The sequence below is a fragment of the Stegodyphus dumicola genome, chromosome 1 (genome assembly GCF_044657685.1).
Source record: "Stegodyphus dumicola isolate Sdum_Otavi_A_Nest chromosome 1, ASM4465768v1".
NCBI lineage: Eukaryota > Metazoa > Arthropoda > Arachnida > Araneae > Eresidae > Stegodyphus > Stegodyphus dumicola.
The window spans coordinates 162,380,532-162,407,261 of record NC_140768.1 but is presented as its reverse complement, the minus strand read 5'-3'; the positions used below and the strand labels follow the sequence as shown (position 1 = coordinate 162,407,261).

The following is a 26,730-nucleotide window of genomic DNA, read 5'->3' as shown; positions in this document are numbered from 1 at the left end:
ATAAAAAAGTAAAAAATGGAATATATTCATGGATGAACTACAGATTGCAGTATCATTTGTTTAAAAGGAACTACATTCCCATAAGAACACATAGTAATATAAACATCACAACATCTAATAAGATATCCTCATTTCTACTTCCCTGTATCTTGAATCTGTTGTTCATTGTTACTCCCCCAAGCCTGAATTTACTTAATATTGTTAGAACTGCAATTTGTATTATGTGTTACAGCTTAACATGTCATTGCCAACTTCATGGCTGCAATCATTTTCATCACCATTCAGTTTGTGTTATCATGTGCAGAACCAACAAAAATATCAGATATCTCCCTTCCCCTTTTTTTGAAACAGTTTACTATTATTACTTCACCAATCAGAGTCAATGCACCCAAAATTCCCAAGCAAATCAGTTAATAAGATGCAAATAAACACTATGTGGACAAATCCATTTTAAAATTTAAGGAAGCTTGCTTTATGAACACCTTAAGGAAGAAGAAAATAATGTGAATACATCATGTAAATACTTAAGAAGTATTATGCTATAAAAGCTGTGAGGAATATGCAAGTAAATATGGCATGTTTTTCAACAACTGCTTATATCATGCAAAACAAAAAATAATGAATGCAAGAGTTAGCAATAGCTGGACATATAAAAAATTACAAGAAGTTGCACAAATCTGATCATCAAGAGTGTAAAAATAAAAATATGCAAAAATTATTTAAAATACTAATAGCGTTTCAATGTAGAAAAAGATGGATTTTTACAGCAGTTGAACACATATTCATGTACAGTCAAACCCTGCTATAATGAACTTTCAAAGGATTGGATGCTCGATTTGCTATAACCAGTAGTTCACTATAAGTCCAATAAAGAAAACTGATTATTTCAAAAAACTTTTATAAAAGATGAAAGAATTATCATCTAAAAAAAAAAGGTTTTATTTGTTGCATCTACCAAAAAAGTGAATAATAAATCTAATGTTTAAAAAATCATATTAAGATGTAATTATAATTATTATTCTGCTCAGTTGTTAAATTTGTTAGTTGCTTTCCTAGTTTCACTAAACATTAATAATTTTACTTGCTAAGTTACTCAGCATAAATGTAATTTTGACTCCTGCTGAAATTACCCATTTGTAACTACAAAAAAATTATTTTATTCACAGCAGTATAAAAACACTAGTAACAAATACTAAATAAATAAATAAATCTGACAGTTTTCAGATTTTATTTACGCCAAAGTTTTTTTTTTTTTTTTTTTTTTAATGTTACCTTTATTTATTAAATATCATCGCACTTAAACCATAATATTCAATTCGATGGCAATATTGCAAAATAATTTTAAATTGAGCATATCTTTAGAATTTCCGATCTCGTGCGCTGGAGATAATCCCCGCCCCCGGTACAGTGTTACCATTGCTCGCTTTGAAATCATCGAGTTTGTTAATTAAAAACTCATTAAAGTTTTACAAAATATAAAATAGATAAAAAATTCCAAACAGGGTCTTCCAGATGCCCATATTCATCTGGAGGATTATGTTATTCAAATTTGATGGCTCTAAGTGCCGTTGTTTTATCACAATGTGAGAAACATGCATACATTTATGCAGATTCTTCATTATGTAATTTCTTTAAATATAATTTAGGACGATAATATTTGGTGGCAACAATTTGAAAAGTGATAAAGCCTTTTAAAGTTTTCAAAGCAAAATGCCAAAATGAAATTAATAGTCCTTCTGGGCTGGACTAAAAAAAAAATATATATATATACACTGGTGTGCAAAAATTAAGGACGAAGTTGAAGAATTAGCATATCAGCTGACAGAAGAGGCACAGCGGACAGAAAGACCAATCAGGAGATTAAGTAAGGTGATGTACGGTAGCACATGCGCAGATATGCAGGTAGACGTAATGGGGGAGTGTCTGAGTAGTATAAAGCATGTTGATGGTGTAAGATCAGTATTTCTGGCAAAGAGATTCCATGCCGTATAGCATTTAAAATCACAGAGTTGCTGCCTCAGCAAGAAATGGCGAATAATCAATCTGTTAGACGCCATCTGGATGCTTTTACCCGAGGTTGAATCATTGGGAAGTTGGAGGAAGGCCACAGTGTGACAAGTGTGGCTGCAGAGTTCGGAATTGCTTACAGCATTGTTTTACAACTTTGGAGACAATTTCAAACTACAGGAACAACTATCCGGGGGTTCAGTAGTGGTCGTCCACGAGGAACCACACCCGCAGACCGGTATATTGCCTTACAGGCCAGAAGAAACAGGCGGCAGACAGCGGGAGAAATCGCTAGACACACGACACAGGCGACTGGACGACCGATATCGTGTTTTACCGGGGCCAGAAGACTGCACGGTGGTGGTCTGTTTGCACGACGCCCTGTATGGTGTGTACCTCTAACGCCTGCCCATCGGAGAAGGCGTTCTCTGTGGTGCCGGGAACACCGGAATTGGAGAGACAATGAATGGGGACGAGTACTCTTTACAGATGAGAGCAGATTCAGTCTGAGTAGCGATTCTCATCGCATACTCATCTGGAGAGAGCGGGGAAGCCGCAATCATCCCTCGAATATCATTGAAAGGGACAGGTATGGAGGTGGCGGTGTTCTCGTTTGGGGAGGCATCATGCTTGGTAGTCGTACAGACCTTCACATCTTCGACGCAGGTTCAGTCAACGGGACCCGTTATTGTAACGAGATTCTTCTTCCATACGTGCGTCTTTTTAGAGGCGCTATGGGTCCGTAGTTCCTTTTCATGGACGACAATGCACCATGTCATCGCACAGTAGCTGCCGAACAGCTCTTAGAGAGTGAGGATATTGAACATATGGATTGGCCGGCACGATCTCCGGATCTCAATCCCATCGAGCATGTATGGGATTTTCTAGGCAGACGCTTGGCAGCTCGTACCTTACCACCAGTAATGATTCCGGAGCTTCGATTGTCACTGCAAGAAGAATGGGCAGCAATGCCAGAACAACTCACTGACACCCTCATTCTCAGCATGGGCAGACGCTGTGAAACCTGCCTAGCAGTCAGGGGAGATCATATCCCCTATTAAAGACCGGATGTTTTTTGCTGGACACCCATCACAGGGATGTTTCAGCCTTCAGTCGCATTGCGCTCCATGCTACTTTTTCAATAAAGCTTCTTTTTATCCCTCTGATTTCTCTTTTAGTAAGTGTTGCTTACATTACTCATGTCCTTACGTATTGGGGATCTTACGGTATTAAATGTGTTGATCTGGAAAGCTTTTGTACAAAGTTATATTGAAAAAACCATCTCGTCCTTAATTTTTGCACACCAGTGTAGATATAATTTTCATTTTCTGAAAGACAAATCAATCTTTAACTCCAAGCTGATATGATTCAGTACTTCTTTTTTCCCTGAATAATGAAAATTTCAAAATTTCCTTGAATGCAGCATCACCCTTGAATACAACTGCCTGATGGCTCAGTCAAAGAATTTAAATGGAATAAAAGAACCCATTCATGTTCCTTGGTTCAATATCACTAACAATATATGGTATCACAAAGCAAGCTGATTGTATCATCGTTCCCCTAAAATTGGGTTCACACCTGTCTTGCAAAGCATTTGTTTGTCTTATCTTTTCCCTTTGCTTAGAACAGAGGAACTTACTAAATATCACCACTTTTTACTACTGGAAATAAAGTCTCTTTTAGATTCCAGACATGAGAATGCATTATTTCTTTTGCAAACTCCTATTGAGAGTGTAGAATTAGCCAGAAATAGATCAGCAACAGGAAAACCTAGTAAATTCAGCATTCAAAAACTATTGCATGGAGATGGTAGACATTTTATCATAAAGTCCATTGATAATAAAATACTTTGTTGTAAAGAGTACCATAGCCAGACTGTTTATAGATGCAAAGTATGTAATGTAGCTTTACATGATGATCGTAATCAAGCTTTTCATGCTTGAATCTTTCAAATGAAATAATCTGTATTTGTAAAAGAAATACAATGTATATTTTAATATTAAATTAATTACAAGTAAAGTGATTTGTAGATTTATAAAACGCTATACAGCTAAAAAGTAATCCTGCACTCCACTCAAAAGAAACATCACACGAGTACAATCCTACTCACTAAACATCCGTAGTCTTATTCCGCTGACGTTGCGCAAATGCAACACTCACTTTTTCCACAGGTAAGAGCATTTTTTTTTATTTTCAATGTAAATTTATGTTATAAATGCTTAATTTAATATTTGTTATTATTTTCATGAGAAAAGAAACATCCTTGTAGTTTTGGCGGTTAATGGGTTAAACAGGAATGATTTTAAAGATTAGCAATTTTTTCATTAAAACTTGCAGAAATTTTATTAAAAAAAATTTCAGTTCAAATTATCTATACAGTCTCTTATACTTTTGTAGGTTCACTATAGCAGAGTAAAATAACATTAAGGTTACACAAAATTGAACAGGACGAAAAGGTTCATTGATTATATCTGCAAATAGCAGGGTTTGATTTTATCATATTTATATAACTTACAACAAAAATTTAAAACTAGCAAAAAGTTATAAATGGTATGAAACTTAGTTAACATACATAAAATATTTTTAAAAATTTTAAATATACCTGGAGAATATATTTTTGCACAGGATTCTTGAACTTCAGAAACTACATCAGCTAATGCCATACCAAAAGCTGAAAGAATACCTGCATACCTTCAAGAGGAGATAAATAAATAATCGAGACTATATTATTTAAATTTAACATATTAAAAAAATACTATTTATATCAAATTGAAAATATAATAAACTACTGAATATTAAAGGTAATATTTTTATTGTGAGGAATAATAGCCTCTAAAAACTGGTAAATGTTTTCAGAAAACATAAGTACAAAATGTCCATTATGAACACACTAGCATAAAAATAATTTAAAACAGAAGTTTCCACACAGATACAGTAAAGTCCAGCCTTGTATACATAAGATTTCTTTTATGTTCGTTACAAGGCAAATGGCAAATATTTATTGTTAAAGATATAATTAATACAGAATCTGTATGGCTTTATAATTGTATGTTTTATTAAAAAAAAAAAAAAAAAAAAAAAAAAAGATGTTCTTAATAAATATTTCTATTAGCTTTTTGTTCATAAATGGCAGTGCCAATGGTACTTAAATAAAATATTTATTTATCTGATTATCAATTATTAAAGCTTGTTTTAGCTTTTGGTACTTGGTTTAACTGATGTCAATCAGATAATCCAAAAGCATGGTAGATTAAACTAGTAGATTAAAAGTATCACTGGTTCACTGGTAGAGAGTACATTAGTTCACTGGGCACTAGTAAGAAGATGAGTAACCCACATTATACCTAGCAAAAAAATAGTATTAATCATTTGCCTGAAATCTCAAGCAGTTTAATTTCAATAATCAGTTGGTTATGTAAATTAAGTCTGTATTGAAAACAAAAAGAATGTACAGTAAATATTGAAAGAGATCATTATGAGAAATGAAAAAAAAAATTATAAATGGAATTAAAAAAATAATGTTTCAGAGAGAACTTCAAATACCACACCACCGAGTTCAAACCTGCATAAAATAGTTAGGTAGAATTTTTTGTTTTTTCTTACAAAGTTTACACTTCTTAAGTTACACACAATTAAATTACCTACTACACTAAATAAAAACAGCTCCCAAAACATCACATATGATCACTGCTGTCGGCCTTGGTATTTTCCTATTTGTATTTTTCCCTAGACTATTTTGTTTTACACTGATATTTTTATAGTAACTTTTTATCATTTTACAATTAATTTTTTTATTATTTTGCCTTGGTTAATCTAGAGTTGATCATACTCCATTAGAGACAAACTATGTTAATACTAATTCATTTAGAAATGGCATGTCAGAAATTTATTTTTCAGTTTAATTTCATAAAAACAGACGTATAAAAAATTGTGATGTCTAAAATCAATAAATTTGGTGTATTTTAATTATGGCAAAGCACATTAGGGCTATCTGCCTAAGGGGAGGGATGCCTTCGTGGAGGACTTTCTAAGGGAAACTGGCTCGTATACATGTTACACATGGGGAAAACCACGAAAACACCCATGCAGCCAGCCCGTTCGTGGGATTCGAACCTCGGACCGAACTACCAGTGTTCAGCGACTTTACCGCTCGGCCACTGGTGGGCCAAAATCAATAAATAAAAAACATGAACAGGCCATTATTAAATAAATGTGAACATCAATAAACAAGAAATTACCCATAACAAAGCTTTTTGCAAATTTTAATTATGTTCAAAGCAAGCCCTTTTTATCTATTAGTTGACTGATGTGACCAACTAAAAAAAGAAAATCCAACCAAAAAAATTCTCATATTTTTTTATCATTTTATCATATTTATTTAGCATCTTCACCTCTGATATTTCTTTAACTCCCCCCCCCCAAGATAACCTAGTTCCACTTGAATGTAAAGAAATGGCAAAAAATGAAAATAGCCCAAATGCTTTGAAAAATGTTAAATTAAAATTATCAGTTAATATTACACAAGAAAAAAATTTTCAAATAACCAACATAATATATTTTTCATACTAATTTACCTTTTCCAAAAACATATACGTATCTAGATATAAATTATAGTGCCCTTACTTGTGGATAAAAATAGAGGATATTCCTAGAATTTTAGCTATCGCACAAGCATGCTGACTTCCCGCTCCTCCAAAGCAGGCTAAAATATGCTGAGAAGTGTCAAATCCTTTCCCCTGGGTTAAGGCACGAATGGGCCGGCACATAGCTTCATTGGCAACTTTTATGAAGCCATACGCAACTTCTTCAACGGAAAGAGTCTCTTTCTTAACATCTACTTGAGTGGAATTAAAATCATTTATCTGCAATGAATTGTGATGATGCAAATTAATTTTCATATGTTAGAAATATTCAGGCCAGTAAGTAATTGACATGGCTGGATCAAAAAGTTCGCAGATTAACAACAATATGCCAAAAAATATTAGAATAAGTTTAAGAATAATCACACCCGTTTGTTTTGGAGGAACAACTGTTTGAAACAATTTTTCTGCTTTGTCACAACAGCCAACCGCCACTGATCGTTTTAGGGTTAACACAGAGGAAAGTGGTTCTCACTTACAAACAAACTGATAGCTGATTGGTTGAAAACGAACAACTTCCAATTTTTTTAGAAAGGAAGGAAAAACTCGCGCATCATTCTTTCAATAGTAAACCAAGCATAAAAATTTCCAAAACAGTTGTTCATGTGAAACATATGCATGTGTAATATGGTCCTAAGATTGCACTAGGTGTTGCGCAATTACATCATGGATGGAAAGAAGGAACAACATAGAATTCTGCATCAAACTAAGCAAATAACCATAGAGACACTGAACATGCTTCGGCAGTGAATTTGAAGGGACATCAGGCTACTTTGAAGCAGGAGTACATGAAAAATGAGCAATGCCTTCGCTGAGGCTCGAACCTGGACCTCTCAAATACATACCGAGTGTGCTAACCGTTACACCACAAAGGCGTGCAAAAAGGAGGGAGAAAATACCTTATATACTCCTCCTTTTAAAGAGTGATTGGAGATTAGGGGACCCAACTGACAAATTCTTGTGGTGAAGAATCATCATCCACCACCTTTTTTTACTCCGGGCACCACTGTAGAGACATTAGGTTATTTTGCAGGAGGAGTATATGAAAAATGAACAATGTCCTCACCCTGACTCAAACCTGGACCTCTCAAATATGTGCCGAGTGTGCTAACCATTACACCATGAAGGCATACAAAAAGGAGGAAGAAGATATCTTATAAATTGTATGCAATGTTTCAAATTGCACAGACACTTCAAAGGCAGAAAATTATCTCTTGAAGATGAGGAGTAATTTAGAAGAACTTTCACTTGAACTACCTCCCAAAATGTGTGATGAATTCAGAATTTTTGTGTGTCAAACATCAAACGATAATCAACAATACTGCAAATACTGTTATTGTATGAGTCAATCCTAATGTCTTGAACATGATGCATGTGCATTGGATTTTGCACACTAACAAAGCTCCTCTGACTTCTGAGTTTCTCATTACACACAGTATGCTTCCATATCCATACTTATGCTACTTGCCAGACTAAGCTCCTGCCAAGTTCTTTCCTTTTCAAAGCTAAAAAATGATTCAGCTCAAAAGGTCATGATTTTCCCATCATTACCAAGACTCTGCATAAAGAGCAACACATTCTGGGCTCATTTGCGCAAAATGACTCAGAGGTCGCATTCCAAAAAAAAATCTGAAAGTTTTCAGATTTTATATTATGCCCAAACAGGCCCTTTTTTTAAACATTTTTTGTGTTGCCTTTATCTATTAAATATCATGTTCTTTGCACTTATACCATAAAATTCAATTCAACAGCAGTATCACAAAATAATTTTAAAAGAGTATATCTTTAGAATTCCCTATACAGTGAGCTAAAGATAAAAATGTTCCGCACAGTGTTACCATTGCTCACTGTTAAATCATTTAGCTTTTAATTAAAAATTTGTTAAAGGTTTAACAAAATATAAAATAGATAATAAAACAAATTCAAAATTTGGGCTTCCAGATGCCTTTACTCAAGTGGAGAACTACATTATTCAAAATTTGATGTCTCTAAGTACCATTGTTTTATTACAACACAAGAAACATGCTTACATTTATGCAGATTTTTCATTATTTAATTTCTTTAAGTATAATACAGGGCGATAATATTTGCTGGCAACAATTTGAAAAGTGATATGCCATTTATAGGGATTCAACACAAAATCTCAAAACAAAATTAATAGCCCTCCTGGGATAATGTCCTTTGGGCCTTAAAAAAAAAAAAAAAAAAGTATACTCAAACTTCGGTATTTATTTATTTTTTTTTTCCTAGTCAACAGAGTTAGCATAGAAACTTTTGGATCCACCTATGTCAATTAAGTCTGTGAAAAATAAAATACACCATGGTGATGAAAAACAATTAAAACCTGTTAATAAAATAAAAACTTTTTTTATATATACAAAGTGCATCATAAAAACTGACAGTAAAACTCAAAAATTCAAGATATAGAATTATAGTAAAAATATGTTTTTCTTTTTCAAATAAATCTTCCCTCACATGCAACACTCCAACTCACTAGCAGCTTTTCAAAGCATGTTGTGAAGGCATTTTGTAAAATCTGCTTTGTTGAATTTTCCACAGCTAAAATAATATTACCATCTGAATTGAAGTCACACATAGTAAGATCAAAATTGCCAGCAAATTGTGAAATAGTTTTAATTACATAAAGGTAATTTTCATTAAATAGACATTAGCATGCATTGTATCCTATCCAAATTCCTATCACCACTTTCTAAATATGTGTTACCACAGGCATATCAGGACTGATATATAATATGTAACATTTAAAGCAACTTTTGAAGGAATAGCATGTAAACAGATCACACCTTTATAATTAAAAATGAGCATCACTAGCTTTCTAGCTGATTTATTCAATAGATGTTTCGTAAGAAAAACATCTGCACTTCCTCAAATGCATTTCTTATAAATTAATGACAATCTAAGGATAAATTTTACCAATTTTAAATCAAATCATACTTTCATTTTTACATAAATTCTGATAACAGTTTTTTTTTAATTATTATTTTTAAATTTAAGCAACAATAAAAATGTTTTCCTAAATTAAAATAGCATGCAAATAATTTACAATGATGTAAAAGATTCTAAAATCAAATTTCTAATGGCCATCAAATAACACACATTCACCAACAACTTCAAAAACCAAATAATACTAAGTATTTTTATTAACACACCTCATTAGTTAATTTTTGAAATGCTTTGAGAGTTGAAGCTTTGTCAAGAGATAATCTTATTAAAGTTGATGACAATCTAAGGTTAAATTTTACCAATTTTAAATCAAATCATGCTTTCATTTTTACATAAATTCAGATAAAAGTATTTTTAAATTTAAGCAACAATAAAAACACTTTCCTAAATTATAATAGCACGCAAATAATTTACAATGATGTAAAAGATTCTAGAAATGGCCATCAAATTACACATAGTCACCAACAACTGCAAAAACCAAATAATACCAAGTATTTTTATTAATACACCTCATTAGTTAATTTTTAAAATGCTTTGAGAATTGAAACTTTGTCAAGAGGTAATCTAATTAAAACCAATGAAAATCTAAGGTTAAATTTGTCAATTTTAAATCAAATCACACTTTCATTTTTACATAAACTCAAATAAAATGTTTTTAACTATTTTAACAATAAAAATGTTTTCTTAAAATATAATAGCATGCAAATAATTTCCAATGATGTAAAAGACTCTAGAATCAAATTTGTAAAATGGCCATCAAATTACAGATAGTTACCAACAATTGCAAAAACCAAATAATACCAAGTACTTTTAGTAACACACCTCATTAGTTAATTTTTCAAATGCTTTGAGAGTTGCAGCTTTGTCAAGAGGTAAATCTTCTGTTTCCCCAAATATCTTGGGGAAAAAATCTGGCTGAAGTCGACCAAGGCAAAGATTAGCATCAGTAACTGTCAAAGGTCCCCCTTAAAAGAATAAAACAATAACACCAAGAAGTTATTAAAGAATAACGCTTTTCTCAAGACATGTATTTGAAAAAAGTAAAAAAATAAACGGGGCAATAAGTATGTCAGTTTTTTAAGCAATACTGCAATGTAAAATAATCCTTTTCAAAGTTCTTAACAAAATATTTGAATTATTATTATTACTATTATTATATATATATTTTAACATTTGTAAACATTTTTGTAATACATTGAAATTATGTTAGCTCATTCAATCAAGAGGCAATTTTGAAATGTTTGGTCAAACACAGAGCAATTTATTTTACACTTTTTTCTTACATAAATAGAAAATCCATTCTTTCTAAAATCTCTTCATTTCTGCAGTACAGCACCATTCATCATAAGAGTTTGGCAAAGATCAAAAGGATTTAAATAGCCAAAAATTGGTAGTTTTTTCCACGGTTATATTTCAAAAACAGAGTTGATTTTGTATATCCCAATAAGCCTATTAATCCAGATGCAAAATATCTGTCCTTGTAGCACAACGAAAGGGTTAATTTAGAAATTTCAAAATAAATTAATTACTTTCCTTATTTTTACCTTTAATTATGCTCAATAGTTTTTTCTGTGTCTAATAAATTACTCTGTTTTTTAAGATATGAAGTTTGGCAGACCGATGTCTGCCAAACTTCATATCTTAAAAACAGAGTAAATTAAACAGCAACACATTTTTGCTGTTTGGAGAAGAAATTCAATTTTAAATTTTCTTAAAATTTAAAAAGCATCTAACTAAAATTAAGGCAAATAAGGCTTATTTATTGGTTTGTCTGAAAATTCCTGACATGCCTTTTTTTATGTTCTTCAAAGGTCCTTTATTTATATAAGAAACAATAAGCAGTTAACAGTATATTGTCCTTTTTGCTCGATAACTGTTTGCTTTCTTTTAACAAGCTTTATAATTCCTCATTAACAAAAGAACCTGGCTTTATCGGTGAAAAGCTAAACAAAGTGCTGATTGACAGTGTCATTTGATTTGAATGTTGTTGTCCAAGGCGTGAGTGCAGAGGAGTCAAATAGGGCCAAAAGTATCCAAAACAGCTGCAGCAACATTAATAATTTTCAAAGAATAGAGGAGTTGGTGCGGGGGAGCTATATCAATACTGAAGAGTTTGGCCAAAATAGCAGGAGAATCGAGGAGATGGTTTAAAGAAAATTTGATATCAATACAGTAAGGACAGCTTTTATAATTTCATTGAATTTGATTTGAATGGCACACTGCAAAAGAAATTTTGAAGACAGCAAAACAAGTGAAAATCTGATGGCATGAGATCATGGGAGTATGTTACATGTGGCAACACTTTTCATCCATACTCCAATAATTTATTTATCAGTGATCAAATTTGGGTGTGGTCTTGGTTCCAAGTTCCTACTAACTAGCCAAAAAATCATTTCGAATGTTTGCTGTCACCAACTGGACAGTTTCAATGAATCTATCTTCCAGAAACTTCCGGAGCTCATGAATCATATAGGAACTGCATTCCATCCCGATAACGCGAGACCACAAACAAGTTTGATCACCTGAAAAAAATAATTGGATTTTGCATGAAAAGTGTTGCCACACATATGATATTTGCTTGATCTTGTTTCTTAAAATTTTCACTAGCTTCGCTTTCTTCAAAATTTCTTTCGGAGTATAACATTCAATTTAGACAAAACCATAAATCGGCACCTTGTTCACCTTTTCTCCCAAATAAAACTAGGCTCTTTTGTGATAATGAGGATTAGTGAAGCTCATTATCATAAAAGAAAGCAAACATTTATTGAACAAAAGGGGCAATGTACTATCGACTGCTCATTGTTCCTTTTACAGGGTTCGTACACATTTCTGCACAAGGAAATTAAGTACTTTTAAGGACCATTAATGAAAAAATTAAGGACCTATGAGCCAATGGGAACTGAATAATTCAATTAAAAATATTATATCTATGCCTGAACGTGAGTAGGATGCATTGTTATTAAACATAACATAATTATTAATATGTTTGAGAATAAAATTAATTTTATGAAATTTATCAAGTAGCATAAAATATTTTAAATGAGCATTAAAATCATAATCAGCATGATTCATAACAAAAGACTGGCTGTTGTCACCGATTCTGCTTGCCTAGAGAGAGACCTGCTCATCAGAACAAACCTGAAAGGCCTGATGTAGGCACAGTTAGCAAGTTTTGAAAGTTAGCTGACCTCTAGACTGAGTCTGATGCTGTTAGTGTCTACTCAGTCTAGAGGTCAGCTAACTTTCAAAACTTGAAAACTGTCTGATGCTGTTAGTGTCGTAGCTTCGTGTAGAGTTCCAGGGGTTGTAACTCAGTTAATATACTTTAAGGTTCTATTAAGCCACTAAAGCATTAGCGGTGATAAGTTGTTTTGCATTAAGTCTTACTAGATGCAAAGAATAAGTTTCACATGAATTTTTATATTTTTGTGTTTTACCTTGTGACCACGGTAAAGATTTAACACGTTGAGCCCAGCGCAGAATTTGCTGTCCTTTCTGTTCAGCCGGTGGCAATATTGAAATCAAGCGGTGCAATATTGCCGACTTAAATTATTCATAAATTATACAAAAAGGAAGGATATAAAGTCCAAAAGTATTGTTCAAAATGTTATGATGACAATTCAAAACTATTTGGGATGCAAGATAGCCAAAAATGTTACCAAAATAGTTGTTTCGTATTGTAATATGTGTAAAGCTAAGCCGCATTTTTGTTTAGAATGTTTCAATAAATTTCATTAAAACTACATTTGATCTCATTTCATTGAGACTATACTTATTTTTTAACTTTAATGCTGTCGGTCCCACGGATCGACGGCAGCCAAACGAAAATTCCAGTGCCGGTTCCCAGGGACCGACGCCGGGCTTAGCGTGTTAACAAAAGGCAATAACTTGCTTTAATATAGAGAGATAATTTTTAAGATAATGCATTTAGTTATAATTAAATTAGGTATTAGATAACCTTAGTTATTATGGATTTACAAGGCCACTATTAAATTAAATTTATTTTTTAATAATATTTGTTAAAAACCCTATTAATATTATAATCTCATAAAATTTAACAGTTTAAAAGATATGCAATTTATGACATTGATTTTTAAAAAATATTAGGATAATTACACATTAAAAGCTACAAAACATAAAACTCAACAAAATAACTATGCGTCTTTTTAATTTAAAGGCCTGCCCAGACATTTTGGCTAATTTATATCAATTTCCTTCTTCTTAAGCATGTTTTCTAACAATTAGAAACTTGTCTCAATAAGCAAAACAATGTTCCCATTAGTTTCTGCATGTTTTATCTCCTAACTGCCAACCTCTCCACAATGCACCACCTATGAGAGTTGACTTGATCTGGTTAAAGTTGAATAGTAATAAGAAACATGCATCATGACTTTTCAGGCAACCCAATATTCTAATTGGAGAGCTTTCAAAACCAACTTTGAAATTCATTAATGTCTCAACTTTTAAATTTATTAATGTCCCATGCAAAACAATGTTCTCATTAGTTTCTGTGTGTTTTATCTCCTAACTGCCAACCTCTCCACAATGTACTACCTGAGAGTTGATCTGGTTAAAGTTGAATAGTAATAAGAAACATGCGTCATGACTTTTCAGAGAACCCAATATTCTAATTGGAGAGCTTTCAAAATCAACTTTGAAATTTATTAATGTCCCACCTTTTCTGTAACAAACAGGTCCTGGATGGGCACCAGCAGATTCTGGACCTACAACTAAAAGACCAGATCTGAAGAATAGCATAGATCCACCTCCAGCTGCAACTGTGTTAATGTCAAGCTTAAAAAGCAATAAAATAAATAAATTGACAAACTATCAAATTGTTAAAGACAGCCATATAAATTTATTTTCAGATCAAAATTTTTTCATTTCTGTTCTTTACATGATTTTTACATTTACTTTAACACTACTACTACTACAGCAAAAACAGCTGAAAACAAACCTGTGGTGCCTGCACACTAACACCAGCAACTGTTGTGTCATACACGTGATCATAGCGACCATCATATCTGCTCACATCAGTAGAAGTTCCTAAACAAAATTTATGAATGAGCAAAACATTTCGTAGAGTTTCTCAATAATCATATTATTCTAAACAAAAGGAGGTCATCATATTAATGTGTGAATACTTGCCTCTTCATTGCACAGAATAAAACATATTATTCTAGCAATACAAAAAGGGACTGAAAATTCGCACAGCTTGGACCCTGAGGTCATGAGGATTTTAAAGTTTTATGCATTTCAAGTTATAAAATCACTAGATTTAGATTTAAAGTAAGAATAAATGAATATGCATTTTAAAAAAAGCCAAATTAAAGCAGTTAGTATCTTTTTGACATTTTTATAAGGAAATAAGGAAACTTCTGTACAGCATAACCACCTTAGTAGACAATGCCTAAATCTGGTAACCATGCACATAATGGTTCTTAATTTTTTTTTTAAAAAATGTAATCATTTTCATAAGCATTATTGTGTTTCAAATTCCAACAGTTTTCATAGTTGCCACAAATTGTTAATTTTTTGGTCTTAATTTTAAAATACGCATTAATGGGATTTGCTTAAAGTGAAAGAAACTGCAATAAAATTTCATTATCTTGCAGCAAAATTGTTAAAAAGAAAAAACTGCTTTGAATCTATTCTTAAAATGTCATGAAATTTTCACCAGAAGAAAAAAAAGAAATATTCATTTGTAAATAAGTTTAACCATCAATTTTGGGGATAAACACTTAATTAAAATATAAAATACGCATGCATTTAATAAACAATTTTTGCAATTATAAGTCGCCATTCTTTTTCTCATCTGTAACAAATAAAGATGCTAAAATTGTATAAGTACTTGTGCATTAAATATGTTTTAATTTATATTTAATAATAATTTAATAATACATTCATTTTAATATTTTAATATATGTATTAAGTATATTTTAATATAATATTCTGCAAAGCAACAGTGTTTGGCTTCGATTTTAGTTAAGACTCTATCAACTTTGAAGGCAACAGGTACAGGTTCCTCAACATCAGGAGCAAAGAAATCTGCCACACTGCAGAACCAAAATCTATGCCACATACAGGTTGTTGCTTTTCCTAATTTTATGTTTTACTATGGCAAATTTTTCTTCTCTCTTGGTATTTTAATCTATTTACTAAATATTTTAATATAATAATGCCAAGAGTGCTACCATTATACAAAAAAAGACATGCAGACAGGAGGGAGAAAATACCTTATATACTCCCCCTTTTAAAATGGTGCCGAGGATCAGGGGACATAATCACCAAATTTTAGTCATGGAGAATCATTATTCACTACCCTTTTTTAGTTCGGGTGCCACTGTAGATCTATTAGTGTGTTTTTTTGGGGCGGAGGGAGGGGAACAGGAGACGTGAAAAATGTGCAATGCCTCGCCAGGACATGAACCTGCACCTCTTTGAATATGTGCCGAGTGTGCTATTGTTACACCACAAAGGCATGCAGAAAGGAGGGTGAAAATACTTTATACATAGTAGTTTGCTTTAAAACTTTAAAATGTTTTAATCTGAATTTTTATCCTTAGAAATTATACAGTGTCATCATTTCTTGACCAGTCACACAGCTTAGCTGCTCTAAATTCATTTTTTCATTAATACATGCAAGAAAATCTTGAGTTTATTCAGAACTTGCCATTCTGATACATCAAAAGGATACTATTTTTAGATCAATTCTAACAGAATTGAAATTCTGGTACTTTTCAATAAAGAAAAATTTTGTTAGCACTGTTATTGCCCAACATAAATGTTGATGTGATATGCAGTGGAAATAGTAATAACACTTTTAACAGAACACTTAACACCAAATGCAGCTCAAATTACTTATTTATTTATACAAATGCCAGACATTTAACCACTAAGCCATTGATCTTGCTTCTCAAGACCAATAGAATTAAAAGATAATAGTGCAATGCATTCGTCAGCATGGTCCTTATCCATGGACAGTCCAGAGTTACACAAAAAGTACAGACTGAAGAGGCCTTAAGTCAAATTTTAAAAGGCTGGGCATTCAAATAATCATGCCCAATTAAAAGATGAAATAACTCCATGGTTACATGACAAAGAAAATCTGGAATAACTGGCTTTAAACTAGTGAGACATTCCCAGACCTTTCCCTTGGCTATGTAGAAACATTGGGTTATTTCTAAACAGAAAAGATGAAAAACTAACAATGCCTTAGCCGAGAATCGAATCTCGGAACTCTCAAATACGCGCCGAGTGTGCTGGCCACTACACCACGAAGGCATGCTAAGAAGGAGAGAGAAACACCTTATATACTCCCTCTTTTAAAGGGCAACTGGGGATAAGGAGACCCAATCGCCAAATCCTGGTGGTGGAAAATCATCATCCACCACCTTTTTTTAGTTTGGGTACCACTGTAGAGACATTAGGTTATTTCGAAGCAGGAGATGTGAAAAGTGAGCAATGCCTTTGCAGGGACTCAAACCTCGGACCTCTCGAATATACACCGAGTGTGCTGGCCATTACATCAGGAAGGCATGCTAAGAAAACAGAAGAAATACTTTATAGCTTCATTTGATAGGTAGGAGGCAAACCTCCTCATAAATTCTAATTTAATTAGGAGTTTTGCAGAGTTATAAGTCATATGGTTATTAGTCATTCCTTTTGTTGCCAGGAAATCGGCTCTTTCATTCCCCTCGATGCCACAATGAGCAGAAATCCACTGCAAGACAACTGAGTCAGCCAGAGTTTTGAGAATCTTTCTACATTTGTAAATTCATTTGGAAATGCAAATTTTATTGCTAGAGATAAACATGCAAACCAGTTTTGCTATGGGACAAAAATGACAGCCCGAGGTAAATTACTCTTCCGAGCATTTAATCGATTTAGAGCAATAAATATAGTTTCAACTTCACCATCAAAATTTGTAGTATCTCTTCCCACTGCCTTATAGAATGCAAAATAGTTATAATAGATTCCTTCAATAGCTACAGTACCTCGCTCAATCATGGATCCATTGGTGTAAACATGGGTCCATAGGTTGTTGCAACATCTTCTCTCAATAGTTTCATAAGCAATGACTGTGATTTGGATGGTGGGCACCTCACTCTTATAAATTTTCTCGTCAAGTTTAAGATATACACAGAAGTTCCCGTATTCAAGAGAATACGAAGCCACATTCATTTCTCGAACAAGGTCTAGGGGTCTTCTGATAATTGATAACCAATTTAAAGACCCACTGGTGTCTTTAAATTTCGATCATTGTTAAAATTGTAATTCCTCCAATATTTATTATTTGGGGGCCTGCAAAGCTTTTTAAACAAACTGCAGCATTTTTACGAATGTCATGCATGACAGGAGAAATATTGGTTAATGCTCCAATAGCCACTATGGGGGTGGAGTTAACTGGACCTGTTACTAGGTGAAGAGATTTTGTAATCTTGCCAACAAGTCAACTATACTGATGGAAGCAGTCACCATAACTTCATTACAGTAATAAAATAATGGTTGAATGTACATTTTATATGTATTTATTAAAGTTTTTCTGTTACACCTCACATCAGTAGCCCACCAGATCATTATAAATTCAACCATATGTGGAAGAAACAAACTCCAAAATTTTAAGCAGCTTAAAATATATAACTGTAGTTTTTCAAGCCTTTTACTGTGAATAATAACTTTCTCAAAAGAATTTAATCACACATACTTTACCATACAACTGTCAAAACATAAAATCCACCTCAGTTCTTTCATCAACATCTAACACAAAAATATGTGTCTAGAATAAAACATGGCAAATCATAAAAGTAAGAACTACATCATTATAAATTTTAGGATAAGGTTGCTATCCTTGCCATGGTTGGGCATAATTTTGGCTGCTGCTCACTAAATGGAAGACAACCAAACTTATAAGTACTGAAATATTGCTAAAATAAAACACCTCAGAGATTCTTTTGAGTTGCAAGTACTGTGATTCCTGATAAAACAATTATTTGCCAATAGTTATAAAGTGATTATCATCAGAATATGGTAACTTGCTTCAACACTAAAAGGAAACTTGTTGTCAATAATTAGTCTACATCTCACCAAAAATCACCACAGACATCTGCATTTCACTACTGATATTTGAAAGGGTGCAAAGATTTCAGGCAGATTTTACATTGGAAGGTTTTTTATCTTATATTTTTAAGTAACAAAACTCAACTGAATTGTATTTTCTTCAGTGATTAGAAAGTTGAAACAGTGAGAATACTTTGTTTTTGTTACATAAGAAATCGATGGTGTGGTGTATTTAATTATGGCAAAGCACACTAGGGCTATCTGCCTAAGGGTAGGGATGCCTTCGTGGAGGATTTTCTGAGGGAAACTGGCTCGTATACATGTTACACATGGGGAAAACCACGAAAACGCCCATGCAGCCAGCCCGTTTGCGGGATTCGAACCTTGGACTGAACTACCAGTGTTCAGCGACTTTACCGCTCGGCCGCTGGTGGGCCTCATAAGAAATCGAATGTTCATCATTACACAGATGACTGTACAATTTACTGAATACTTCAATACATGTATACCTTGCATTTTCATAGTCCACATTTCAATAATACATTCTTTTCTTTTAAGATCTATTCTATATATCTGATGCATACTGATTCTGTATATCTGATGCACACTTTCTACATATCTAACTTAAACATTAGCTTCCTTTCATTTTATTGCATTTTTGTACATAAAATTATGCTATATACAAAATAATTCAGAAAGAAGTTTGAATTACTTTTTTTTAATTTTAAGAATTAACAAAATAGAATGATAAATATTATGTGAATAATACAGGAATACCTAAGTTTTAATACACTAATAATAAAGATGCTAGTTTGTCAATTAAAACATTCTTTTTGAGAAAAAATAAAAATGTCTAAACAACAGGAAGCTTTTTACATATTTTTATTTGCACAATGTTGGTTAAATGCAGAGAAAAAGATAGAAATAGTCTTCAAGAGCCTAGATCTCCAGATACCAGCTAATGCGACGACTTCTTTTAGATGAATGTATAATACCAGGTGCTTGTGCCATGTAAGCTCACACGGAATAGAATCATATTATTGGAAAAATGGAACATGTTTGCTGTAATTTTTACATTCCTTTATATATGTAACAAAAGAATACATGTAAAAGATGGCATCAACACTTTGCCAAAGTAAAGCCACGACAACTGATTACAAACCCACAATTAGTGCACTTTGTTTCAGGTCACGGATCTTTCCTGAATATTTCGAAAGATTTGGTATTTCAAACACAAGTACTTGTATTTGCGGCCAGCTGGGAACGCCTAAACATTACATTACTAATTGTCCACTCACTAAAGATTTTCATATTAAAATGACAACAACAAATATTCATGCTTTTAGTAAATTCTTAGTAAAACAAAAATACATAGTGCAAAAAATCACAAAAACAATGGACATCTTAACAAAATTGGGCACATAGTATTTATGCCAAGTAATATAATTTCATATAACAAATTAAAATAAAGATATAATAGTATAATAAATAAAGGAGTAAAGTAGTACATGCAATCTATAATAGAATAAAGGAAATAAACAGCAGTGCTTTTCATCTGAAAAAGTGATTAATTTCTAGCAAAAAGTATCATACATTTTATATTTAAAATGTACATGCATTTAATATGTACATGTATTCAAATTACAACAAATACTGACTTTTTGCGATTATGAAAACATGACACATTTGTTGCTAAATCGTCATAAAGATATTATAAACTTTAAAATCAAGTTACAAGAAAGCATACTGATATTGTTTCGGTGTGATCAAAGAGAGATAGGATTCAGCAACACACAAAAGAAAAAGACGAAAAACTTTGGAAAGAAAAGTGCTATTCTGGAAGACATTAGCACAATATATAAGGTATAATATGAGGAATACAATAGAAACCTTGAAACTGAGAAACTCATGTAAGAACTACAGCAAAATGAAAGGAATTTTGCAAGAGAACTTAGACAACATTCTAGTTGAAATAGTGCAAATAACAAAAGAGAAATTTCACGATAAAGAAATAATATATAGACTGCTTAAAAATAAAGAGAAATTACAAAAGAAAAAATTCATTAGAAAAAATTCTCCAACCAAAATTCATGTAATAAGTTATGATATTAATGCGAATACAATTATTGCGTAGACTTTATTTGTAAATCAGCCACAATATGTGGCAATGTAAAAATTCTAGAGTTATTAATAAATACTAGACAAGGGTGGACGTGGGCAGAATTGATTAACCGCAATAATAGAGGGATGGTGCCCACGTCTTCCGTTAATACTACTGCTATACATGTAATAAATGGAAATCATAAGGAATAAAATTTGGACATTTTCCCATTACATTTAAGTTTACTTATTATTCTGTGCTGTTAATCTTTTAAATGATAAGACTTTGAAATTACACAATTCTTTGTGAATTACCTAGTACCTTTTCAAAGCTTTATGCAGGGTGTTCCACTCAAAAGAGGACCCAGGAAAAGTATGATAAAAATCTTACACCAGAAAGAAATGAAACCAATTTTTTACATAACATGTCTTTAAGTTTGAGAAATGAAAGTGCATTTAGAAAAGGTGTTGGAAGTGACCTCCTCCTACCTGTATACAGAGTTCAACACAGAGTTGCATTTTCATGCGTGTTGCTCCCAGATTACACATAGTAAAGTGATGAAGTGTGGTTCCCCCTGTCAGAATATGTGAACTAATGAAAACACATTGAGGAACCCTTTCATCCACAGAAGATGGGTGTGCTTTGTGCATTACCACAGCGGTGCATCACAGGGCCAATTTTTTTACATTATTGTTACCAGTGTGTGAGAATAGTAATTTCTCACACCACGCAGTTTGCCAGCATCACAATTTTAATCTTAATCATGGAACTGCACATGTGTATATAAGCACCGGTCAGACTGGCTTCTTCCCTTCTTCTCCCGTATCCTACCTGCTGTCGCTTGGCAATCAGCGAGTTGCATGATGTGTGGGGCTCTGCCCCTGCATATCTCACTGATGGAGTTCCATCAGGCCTGATAGTCGCACATGGAATGTCATCGTATTTTTGCATAAAAAGAAGCAGAACACAAGGTTGCAATATATTTAGATGAAAATGCTCAGCTTAAAAATCCATCTGCCACGGTAACATTCTAAAACACCTCAAGCAGATTATCAATACGTGTTCGACTCCAGAATGTGCATTACCAGCAGTGTGTCACCACGTGATGATGTTAAGTGTGTTAATGAAAAGTGAGTGAAAAAAAAAGATCTTGCCCGTGTACTACAAAGATGAGGGCACTGACGAAATTAATATGAGAAAATTTCGACTACATATAAGTGAGATGTGACTGAATTTGATGTGTTAGCTAACGGACATGTGTTCTGCTTTTGTTTACTATTCCATTTTAGGTTCTCACGTTTTTGTGTTCTAAGTTATGATATTTTGATATTTTATATGTGTGTGATAAGTGTTCCATATTCAATACAGAAAATGTGTTTTGATAAAATAAATGTGAGATTAGAAAAAGAAATGTGTCTCCGCAAGTCTCATGCATGTGGGTTATTGGGTAAGTGAAATATTTAATTATTCTTGATGCTAGGGTTTAATTTGCAATGTACGCTCACTAAGAATTCAGGCCAGTAAATATTTGGGCACATGTAAATTAATTAAGGATTTCTAGATAGATATTTGGATAGATTGTCACATTACAACTCTTGCTAGTAGTGCACACCACCACACAGTGAAGTGTGCCAGGCATTTTTTCATGAATTTGTGAACCATTTGGATGATGAGGAGCTGCCACTTGGCTTACCAGTAAGATGGGGCAACATGCCATACATCTGCAGCGAATATGAATGTCGTGGAATCACTTTTCCAGACTTGATCTCCCTTCAGGTATTTTATATATATATGGGGTTGTCTTAAAGGAAATACCAGGGCTTAGGTTCTAAAATTAGAAGTGCCAGAGCCCTATGGAAGACCATGAGCAAAGAGGAACAAGAGTAAATAAATAAATAAAATGACTGTTAAACTCATTAATAATTTTAAAATTAAATAGTTAATTATTATCAAATTAATTAAATAGCTATTTAATTAATGTTTATTTATTGTTTTTATCAATAATTATTATATAATTAATTATAATTTAATTGATAATTATTAGATAATTAAATAATTAATATTTATTGAAATAACTAAACAATTAAAGATTAAATAATTAAATAATTAAAATTAAATTAAATGTAAAGAGATAAATTAAAATTGAATACGCTATTTTCAATATAATTTTATTGCTAAAAATAAAATTTTCGAGATAAAATTTCTACTGAAATAGTTATTCAGTTACATAAAAAAAGTGCTGCAGCATTTTTATTTAGGGCTTCAGTGCGCTCCGGCTAGAATTATGATTTATTAGAAAAACTAAGAAGCTCCTGCCCAAAGCTCTGATCGTAGGAAGAAAAAACACTCTTTTATCAGCGCAAAAATTATATATACTTAAAGCATAGATGATAAAACTTCAGGTAATGCTAAAAACAGGATGAAACAGAATGAGAGCGCGAGGGTATGGATGGGTAGAAACAAAAAATGAGGGAAATCTTGATGAAAGAGAATGTTCTCTTTAACTGCAGCTCTCTGTGGATATAATCATAGCTATCAAACAGATGTGTGTCAGGGGTAAAATGAGTCCTGAATCTGACTCCTAAGAATGAATGTAAAGTTGCTGGTTACACTTTTCTCCCCCTGTAGTTGGTTATATCAGTGGATACTGTGGGAAGATGATGTATAGGATGTGCTTGAGCAGTTTATCTCAGTATTTCACTCTTATTATACTCGCTATCACTTAATGCACATTTAAGAACACAAAGTTTCCTTCCTGAGAGGATAACTAACTGTAACCATTGATAACAATACACTAGATACGATGGCATGATGAAAAATTTATGTATTCCTAAACCAACTCCCCAAAATTTATTGCCCTTCTTAAAGGGAAAGGTTTCCACATGTGAGTGAGAGGACGTTACTTGAACGTCTCATGTTCTCATGAGGTCGTATTTCTAGGGAAATAAGAGTATTGCAAGGTCTGCTTATTGTTAAACTAAAATGTTAGGAAGTCTAATTTTTTTTTTTTTTTTTTTTTTTTTTTTTTCATTGAAATTGTGGCTCAGTTTTATAAAAAGAAGTACCCGAGCTCATCTTATTTACGGCTTCGGCTAGAATAGTCATTTATCTTAAAAATTGAGAAGTACTGGCGCAATTTAAGCACTGGGTATATGTAGAAGCACAAACCATGCACATCAATGATTTGCATCAGAACATCTATTGTGAAATCCAAGGAATGATACCCAATGCTCTGGCAGCAACATAACACGAACATGCAGCGCCATGTTTAACTGTGTGAACAGGTAGGGAAGATCACTTCCAGCACCTCTTTTAATGCACTTCCATTTTTCAAACATAAAGGTATGTCATGTAAAAAGTTGGTTTCGTTTCCTTTTATTGTAAGATTTTTATCATACTTTTCATGGGGCCTCTTTTGAGTGAAACACCCTGTAGTAAAGTTCAAGTGTACTGAAAAAAATACTTGTATTCATTATTAATAAACCAAATATTTAGAATAACTGCACTCAGTATTATTCAGCTCATACAGTTTTAATAATCTGTTTTAAAAAAATACTTAATAAATGTGTATAAGTAATGTTTTCAAAACACACTGCTTTGTGAAATACATGAAAAGTAAACACTTATATTTCTCAAGCCAGTTTTCAAATCGTAGAAATATTTTCTGTCTGAAATAGCTTTTTTTTTTTTTTTTTTTTTTTTTTTTTTTTTTTTTTTAAAAAAAGAAAGATTTTAAGTTAACTTACCACCCATATCAAATCCAATAACAGGTAGACTAGAAATTTTATTATATGTAGTTTTGCTATAACCAACAACACCACCAGCAGGACCAGATAATATTGCTCGAGAACCACAGAACCTACACAGAATACATAAAAATATTAATATAAAAAGTATATACAAACTGCACTGTAGCTATTAATGCAAGTTGAGTAATTTAAATTTCCCTTAAACAAGAAAATAACTGTTTTTAAGTTGTTTACAACTATCAGCTTAAAAACAGGTTAGAGACAGTACTGTAGATGAACAGAAACTTGATTCGATGTCATATAAACAAATTTGTATCCCTAACTTTAACAAAGTCATAATATTATTGAGCTCATTCTAATACTCACAAGCTCATGGGCGTTAATCCTCCATCTGATTGCATAAATAACACATTCACACCCTAAAAAAAAAAAAAAAAAAAAAAAAAAAAAACAGATTATTTAATCAAATTTCTTTAGAACAATTTAAAGATTCAAAGTATTTTTCCCCAAGTTTTCCCCACTCCCTGATGTGGAGAAAGTTTAAGAATAAATTCACTATAATAAATAAATGTACATATATATATATATATATATACTGCATTTTCCAGTGTATAATGCACACCAGTGTAGAACACGCATCTATAATTTCAAGCTACTTTTTTTTTTTTTTAATTTTTAGGTATATTTGCCGTATAATGCTCACCCAATTCTTAATGAAGAAACCTAAAAGATACATGTGCAATGCTCTTATCTTTTGAGGTCACTTATTCAAACATTCGTCCCAACCTTTTGAACAATGGTAAACCACACTGGCAAGCGGTAACCGGAACAATATGTGTGTGGGTTAAATCCTTGAGAGAGTAAATATTCTGGCAAATAAGGTAGACTGTATTCAATGCAAATGTCCAAAAGAATGCTATTGTAAAACACTTTTCTCTTTCTGTAGTCATTTGAAGCTGAGATTTTGAAGTGAAAATCAAAGGCTTAAGTGAAAATCAAAGGCTTTAGTAAATCGCATTTGCTTTAGTTGAAATATGGTTGATCTAGTGCTACTTTCAGAAGTAAATATGGTTCCTGTGAGAAGAAATAAACACAGTGCTGGTTTCAAATGCAAAGCCATTCATTTTGCGTTAAAGAAAATGGAAATTGTGCTGCAGCAAGGCTATTTGGTGTTGGTGAAAGATGGAACAGATAATGATTATTTTTTTATGGATCAAAATGATAATGAGCATGAAGCAAAACTCGATGAAATGCCTGAAGATATAACATAAGACGAACTCTGCATGTTAACATATAATGAAAATGTTCAATTTAACCCTTTGACGGTTAGGAAAATGATCATTTTCATTTATTGAATTTGCGCAGTATTACGAGTAAACAGTAGTCGAAAGTATCAGCTCCATTTCGGTCGAAATCTTGCTCCCGAGCGGAACTCGTTTGCGCACATTATGAAGCATGATTCAATTGCGAGCTGAACACGTTCATAACTATCAAAGGGTTAAAAAGGTATGACATTTCTTTCAAATAAGAAACATTTTGGTGCATGTAAAAGTCTAGTTTTTTCCCCTTATTTTTAAGCTCTCATTTTGATGTCCGGCGTATAACACTCACCAGTGAAATTTAGTCCTATTTCTTGTATTAAAAGTGTGCATTATATGCCAGAATATACGATGTATACATTCTCAAAAATGTTTTAAAAAAGCAATCGGACATACCTCCAGTTTATTCTGAAAGCCAGCAGAAAAATTTTCAACATATCTTTTAATGCATGGCGTTAAATAAGCATCTACACAAGCTGTTAAAAAATATATATATATATTTAGATAATAAAACTTGACTAGAAATAAAAAAATACAGAAAAATAGCTTTTTACCTGTATGGCCTCGTGGCACCATTCGAACCATAGGCATTACTTCTGATGATAAAGACACATGATGAAAGCCCATATCTTTTGCAATTTTCCCAATGTACATCTCATGATCAGGAAATCTGAAATGCAATAAGCAAGGAACAAAAGCAAACAAATTTTATTTCTCATAAACTATTGCAGCATAACCTTGGTGATTAGTAGTTTCTCTGGTTTTTAAAGGGTATCAGCAAGTCCTATACCAACAATAATAAAGTGGCCATTTTCGATGTACATTTTTTCAAAATCTGCTGTAGATACACACTTGAAATTTTTTGTATAATTAAAGTATACCTACTTGAT

The 26,730-nt window shown here is 32.5% G+C and overlaps 1 protein-coding gene across 3 annotated transcripts in view; it reads right to left on the bottom strand.

The window, feature by feature from the left end:
- The window catches only part of LOC118198772 (5-oxoprolinase), a 187,030-nt gene that overhangs the window by 142,618 nt on the left and 17,682 nt on the right, over positions 1-26,730 (bottom strand). For all 3 annotated transcript variants that reach the window (XM_085822874.1, XM_085822870.1, XM_085822863.1), the window contains exons 5-13: positions 26,395-26,510; positions 26,237-26,316; positions 24,888-24,940; positions 24,519-24,631; positions 14,569-14,657; positions 14,288-14,405; positions 10,434-10,576; positions 6,631-6,869; positions 4,610-4,698 (exon numbers count right to left, since the gene is read on the bottom strand). In XM_085822874.1, the coding sequence (XP_085679000.1) occupies positions 4,610-4,698; positions 6,631-6,869; positions 10,434-10,576; positions 14,288-14,405; positions 14,569-14,657; positions 24,519-24,631; positions 24,888-24,940; positions 26,237-26,316; positions 26,395-26,510 (1,040 nt within the window). The remainder of the gene's footprint in view (positions 1-4,609; positions 4,699-6,630; positions 6,870-10,433; positions 10,577-14,287; positions 14,406-14,568; positions 14,658-24,518; positions 24,632-24,887; positions 24,941-26,236; positions 26,317-26,394; positions 26,511-26,730) is intronic.